This window comes from Agrilus planipennis, unplaced genomic scaffold, assembly GCF_000699045.2.
Source record: "Agrilus planipennis isolate EAB-ADULT unplaced genomic scaffold, Apla_2.0 scaffold85, whole genome shotgun sequence".
NCBI classification, from domain to species: domain Eukaryota; kingdom Metazoa; phylum Arthropoda; class Insecta; order Coleoptera; family Buprestidae; genus Agrilus; species Agrilus planipennis.
In genome coordinates, this window is record NW_020438910.1 from 81,843 (window position 1) to 88,111 (window position 6,269).

The 6,269-nt window shown below is 35.6% G+C and overlaps 1 protein-coding gene across 1 annotated transcript in view; it reads left to right on the plus strand.

The window, feature by feature from the left end:
- Positions 1-472: 472 nt before the first annotated feature.
- Positions 473-6,269, plus strand: part of LOC108733889 (cyclic nucleotide-gated cation channel beta-1) — a gene marked incomplete at its 5' end in the record, with an annotated part of 16,844 nt that continues 11,047 nt past the window's right edge. Inside the window, one exon of the mRNA XM_025973463.1 lies at positions 473-633. Within this exon, the coding sequence (XP_025829248.1) occupies positions 473-633 (161 nt within the window). The remainder of the gene's footprint in view (positions 634-6,269) is intronic.

The window sequence follows — 6,269 nt, forward strand, 5'->3', positions numbered from 1 at the left end:
TTTGTCTTCTGTTCTCAAAGAAGGTGACAAACATTTTTTATTTTGCTGTTGACAAATCTATAAATCTGCCACTAGTATGCACTTACCTAATAATATGTTAATTTTAAATTTTGTTATGAATGTATAATATGTTCATAAGCAGAATCTAAAGTAATTTAAACACTTCTTTATTTTGTTATGATGGCTAAACAGTATTGGATAGAATTTATAAAATATAATATTTCCTTCTAAATAAATTATCAGTATTTTTACATAAAATGCATTTTTTAATCTTGAAATCGAACGATACTCAAATAAAATGGAGTTTTAATATATCATTAAACTTGACTTGGTATTGGGTTAGTCCATTTTACGAATTTTATTCTTCTGCTTTGTCTACATCATGAAGCTAATTTGAAAAATGGGTACACAAAACACCAATTCAATTTTAAGGACAACGAATTGATGTCAAATTTATTTTGAATACTTATGCTATATATTAACATTTGATCAAGAACGAAAAACATCAGCTCTGTCTTCATCATCTTGGTGTGATGAGCCTTTAGAAATAAATGATAACGACCCTACTATAGAAGAAATCGAACCTGCAGAAGAAATAATAACAAAAGAAGAAGAAGAAGTGGAAACTAACAGGTAACGCAATAAATTAACAATACTAATAAAACAATTACAGTTTGAAAATAGCGAAGAGAAGTTATGAGTATTATATGACATTATGTTATACTATGAACTTATATGAGAATTGGCCCGCACTACACTATATATATGCATGGCTGTAACGTACTACAGTAGAACCTCGATAAGATAAAGACCAAGGGAAACGTAAAATAATTTGAGTTATTGAGGTTTTTACTTACTAATGGTTTTAGTTTAAGCTTTAAAATTATGGATTTCCAGTGACTTAGCAAACTTTTCAGCTTTTTTCCTTTAGTATGGGTCCACTAACAGTAATGTTTTTATTTCTACACTGTCTAAATCATGTAAACAACAAGCATTTTTCTAAATTAGAGAATTCGCCAATTCTTCGTCTTTTACATACCTACATATTTACACGAGATCATCTCTGAAAGCAAACGAAGAATGATTTACGCATGTGTACGCATTGATGGGACTGATAAAAATTGCGAAATAAAGCGACTGGTTGCAAATAATTCCGACAATATCTCCGCTTTCTTCTTCAGATTCCCCACACGCTGCGTATCCCTTATAAACATTCGTTGTACAACTGAATCCCTTTAACAGTAGAGCTTTGGTGAAGAAAGGTCAGTATAATTGGGGCGAAGCGAGCCAAAGCCGAGCGAAGCTTCATTCTTTCCCGATTCAGGACTTTCGGTGACACCGATTTTACCAGTATAGTTCAAATATGGCACAATGTTCATGCACATTCAGGAGCGAGTTTGTAAAAAATAATTTTTAAAATCGGACATTCCACGGAGGAATAATCACCAGAAGTTTTTTAAATCTGATTTCTCAAGAACGGTCAATCATAAATTTTCGAATTTGGCGCTAAAATGACCATCTTGAGACTGTTTAAACTCCGAAAAATAAAATTTAATTCGGACATACCATTGAGGAATAATTGTCAAAAATTATTTGATATTGGGAGTGAACTCGCGGCGTCAGCTAAGCGAGTGACCGGTCGGACACTCATTATGTATTATACAGTAAAAGCTATTTATTCGCGCGGTATAGTTCCATAAATATGCTGCGAATACAAAAACCGTGGATATGGAATGGTAATTAGTATGGAATCATAGGGGATACGTTCTAAGGTTCCATAATAAAAGCAATATGTATCAGAATAAAATTAATTTATTCAGAAATTCGCAATTAAAATTAATCGTTGTAATCAGCTTTAGACAAGGGTTTAAAAAATTTAGTGATTTTTTCTTGTTTTGAATTTTGAATTAGTCCACTCGTCCATCTTTTATAAAAGTCGGCTCAACACGAGCCAACAGTACTTAAAAAATGCCGATACATTAAAAAATAACACCGAATCCTTTACTCTGTTACATCTTTTATAGAAGCTGCCTCAGCACATACATACTCAAAAGATGCCTATTTATTAAGGGGATTCAGTAGTACACGCGCTGTAGAGTAAAAACATGCTTATCGGTTCTAGATATCATGAGTTTAATATTTGGAACAGAGGGTTGAAATTTTGTAGTAAGATAGGTAAAGCTTTGTTCTAAAGCTTGTCGAAGGCCATTTTTTAAGTTTTTAATTTCTATTGAAAATACGTGTCATACAAGAAACATCAACTTTAAGCTTTTGTAAAAGCTTTGAATGACCATATTATTGAAAACTAACAACGTATCGAGTTAGTGTTAACCTTTGTCTGTTACCATACAAAAAATCACATATTTATCTCGCTGCGTTAAATCACAATGTTTAGAATAGAAACCCATGTTTTCGGAAAAATTCACACTAGGTACGAGTGGTCTATTGCGGTCAATCCCCTTAATAAATGACACCGAATCCATCCCACGAAAGAATAAACGGATATGGGTCTATCAACGCTATCTTTTTCTAAATCGACTAATAAAACTAAAGACATAGAAGAGAACAGTGAACTAATACGTGACATACGACTGTAGAGTATAATTCCATAAACGTAGCATTGAAAAAGGCTAGCCCTATGCACTACCAATCGCTGCTAAATTGAATAAGGGGTATTATTAGTACCNGACTGTCTTTCACTTTTCTACTGTTTTCATTTCGCCTGTCTCATTTTTCTCTCCTTGACCACTACATCCACTCATTCCTACAATTTCTTAATAAGGTTAAAGAGAGTCTTTTGACCGACCCACCACTTGACACCGGAATGTAAGTTGGTAGGACCGTTTGTCTCTAGAATGAGGCATTATCCGATCCTTTCTCATTTCGTTAGATAATATTATAGGTGACGTGATGCCGAACATAAATAGCATTTATTGTAAATTTGAAACGTCCTTTTTTAAGTATTTCCATGCGCACATTAATTTGGAGGTTTTCTTTATTCTGCGTACATGAAAGAAACCGTAAAATTAAGGTTGTCACGCAAAAATTTCTATTAAGGGTTACATAACGAGTTGTATTTAAAACAACATAAAATTAGATTAAGTGAACATAATTACTACGCCTCACCATAAAAAAGTATTGTGCTAATTCATTTAATAAATACAAATTATATATGTAGAAACAATTTCTGCGAATGCAAATTAACAAAAAATAAAATATATTTTTTAAACAAGCTTATGATGATAACGTAAAATTGATAATAGGTTAAAGTTCAAAGTGTTCATTTTAAAGATTGCAAAGTTAAAGTTAGAACTAATTACTTTAAAGTGTAAACTGTCTAATTTTTTAACACTCTACATAAAGGTATATACCTAGGGAAAAACCCTCAGGGTTAAAGTGTAACCCGCACTTATCTCTCAGTTTTTAGTTTTACCTTTGCTTAGATTATTACGTCTTTTGGGTGTGAATTCGAAGATATTGTATTACGCTTACGTTATCGCGTTACTGGTAGTATGTATTGCTCGCTGAATGCAAATTTGATTTAACCTAAACCTAGCCCAACAAATAAGAAAAATTTTCAAAAAACTAACATATCAAAATTGTGAAAAAGTAGAGCTTGAACTGTTTGCATATTTACTATTTACAGAAAGGAACTGCAAAAATTAGTAAGCCCCCAAAGTATAAGATTTTTGGATTAATTCATTAAACTATTGTGATTGCAACTAAAATGCGCAATAGGTACTGTACGTTTATGTATCTCCACATAAACTTTACTTTTTTATAGTTTGGTGTAATTTCTGGTCATAAAGAATAATTTAAGACAATAAGTGGTATTAAAAAAGAAAACCTTACCTTTTGCTGAAGGGAAGTAGTTTTGTATTCGCCGAAGCGCCTACCAACGAAAACCACTCCTCGAGTAGGGAGATAAACCAGAAGATTGTACATCCCAAGGAAGGTTCGTTGGTAAGGTTAGGAAAGGAGAGAGAGAGATGAGTGGGGAGGGGGTGTTTTGGGGTGGGGGGTTGTGTGGACGAAAATCGGTGTCCCACCTCAAAGAGAAGAATTGAGCAAAAGTGTGCAGCTCGTGAAAGAAGGTGACAGGGCTTTCTGAAACGGTTGTTTGGTTTAGGGGCGAAGTCGGAAAGTGTGGAGATAAACGGGTTTGAGTGACCTGAGATTTGCTGCGAATCTGGTTGCAACCTCGGGGAGAGAAGGTAGATCTGTTTCTTTCAGAATTTGGGTGTTTTTGAAGAACCATGGGCAGTTGAGTGCGGAAAGAAGAAGTACCTTGAAGAACTTGAAGGCGACGGGGATAGGTGCAGCCCCAGATATGAATGGCGTAGGATCAAATGCTTCTGATAATTGCGTTGAACGTACGGATTTTTGTTTGATGGTAGATAAAGCTATTTTGGAAAAAAAGCTTCAGAGAGAAAAAGGCGCCTAGGGCTTTGGCACGGGTGGCAAGTATGTGTTTTCGCCATGTCAGTGTTCTGGCAAAGACGACGCCGAGGTAGATGATCCATTTGATGGAATGGTTATTAACGATGATGGTGGAAGGCTTTCAGGTCCTATTGGAGAAGAAGATTGCTTCCGACTTGGTCTCGTTAATGGCAAGTTTCGATTTTCGATACCAGTTGAGGAGCAGGGGCAGAAATTTGTTAATATTTGCGGAGCTCCGTAGAACTGTTTTAGTGGAATTTATAAGGGCAATGTCATCGGTGTAAAGGCAGTGATAATTGAAGGGTGGAATGGCAAGTCTGCATAGAAGAGGTTGAATAGAAGGGGCGACAGCTAGGAGCCCTGGGGGACGCTGATCGTGACTGGTTTGATGGGGGTTAAGGTAGAACCAACGCGGACACGAAGGCTTCTGGGATATAATATCGAAACAAATTTTCTGTTCATAAATTTTATAGAGCTAACAGTACTTCTTGCCCTGAAATATGATAGGTGATTACTAAAAACTCAGTTTCTAATTTAACCTGTTGTGTTTTCTACAAAGGGGGGATATGTCAGTACTGTTTTTATTATTATTTTCCTGGTCTTCTCAGTTTTCACTGACACTACAGGTCGGACGAAGGAAGCTGGCGAGCGGTCGCGCAGGTACTTGCCCATTTATGACCTATTTGGGTAAGTCACAAGGAACCGATTCACAAATAAGCTTTCAATAGGCGTAAACTATAATATTAATACAGATAGTACAGTAGCGTAGTACGAAATAATATAGAAATATAACTTAACAAAAAGAGAAAATAAACCTAATGCTTTTGTTTTATGGTTAGTTTTCACATACACTGTCATCATGGGAATCGCTATCACTGTCACCAACATCAACAATTAGTTCTTCTGTTTGTATGTCTATTACTTGCTCACTGATCGCTGCTTTTAATTATTTAATGTACGCCCCTGATAGGAATACTGAAGAAAGAGGGTTGCAATCGTTATACCTAAAACTGCCTACTTTTGCAACCGCGCATCCACGCTATTTTAAAATTTCCGTCAGCTTCTAGCGTCAGGCCTGTATAAACCTAGCATTTCATTGAGATATGTTCACCCGTTTCCTGGATCTTAAGCTGCAGAAATATAGTAGTATGCACATATTCAGCTTGACCTGACTTCCCACTTTTTAAAGATTCGCGTTTTATGAAATTTAGGCAAAATATTTCTGATAGTGTAGCAGTTTGGATGATTTCAACTAGTATCACCATTAAAAACATTAAAGGTAAACACGTATTTCCGTTGGCAAATTAGTATTCTAACAAGTTCCTCGAACAAATGCAATGTTCGCATGAATATAATTTAACTGTTACGACGGCTGCATTTTAGTTGCTAATTACATTACTAATGAAGCCAAAATGGAATCGATTTAGGAAATTTAAATATGTATAATGTTATCAACTTATATCTGTAATTTTTGTTATGTAAAGGTTCCTAATAAGTGAAAGTATATTTAGACATTTGTATTTAGTTTTCAACAAAGTGTTTGAGTTTGGCGGGGGTATGTGTTGCCAGCACCCCCTCTAGAGGTTATATCGCTCCCCTGGCATAAAAATAAATTGCCGCCCCTTAAGTACGAGGGTGGATTGATAAGTTTCCGGCCTAACCAAGAGATGACGCCACTAGGCCTACCTTGAGGTGACATTCTATAGTACCATCCTTGGATAGCTTGTAGCTATAGTTTCAGCCCGATCTCCTTGCTAGTGTAGGTTTGACAGCACGCTGAACAAGACGCCTCTGTGGTTTTCGTAAAAATGGAAAAGCAGGAAAATCGT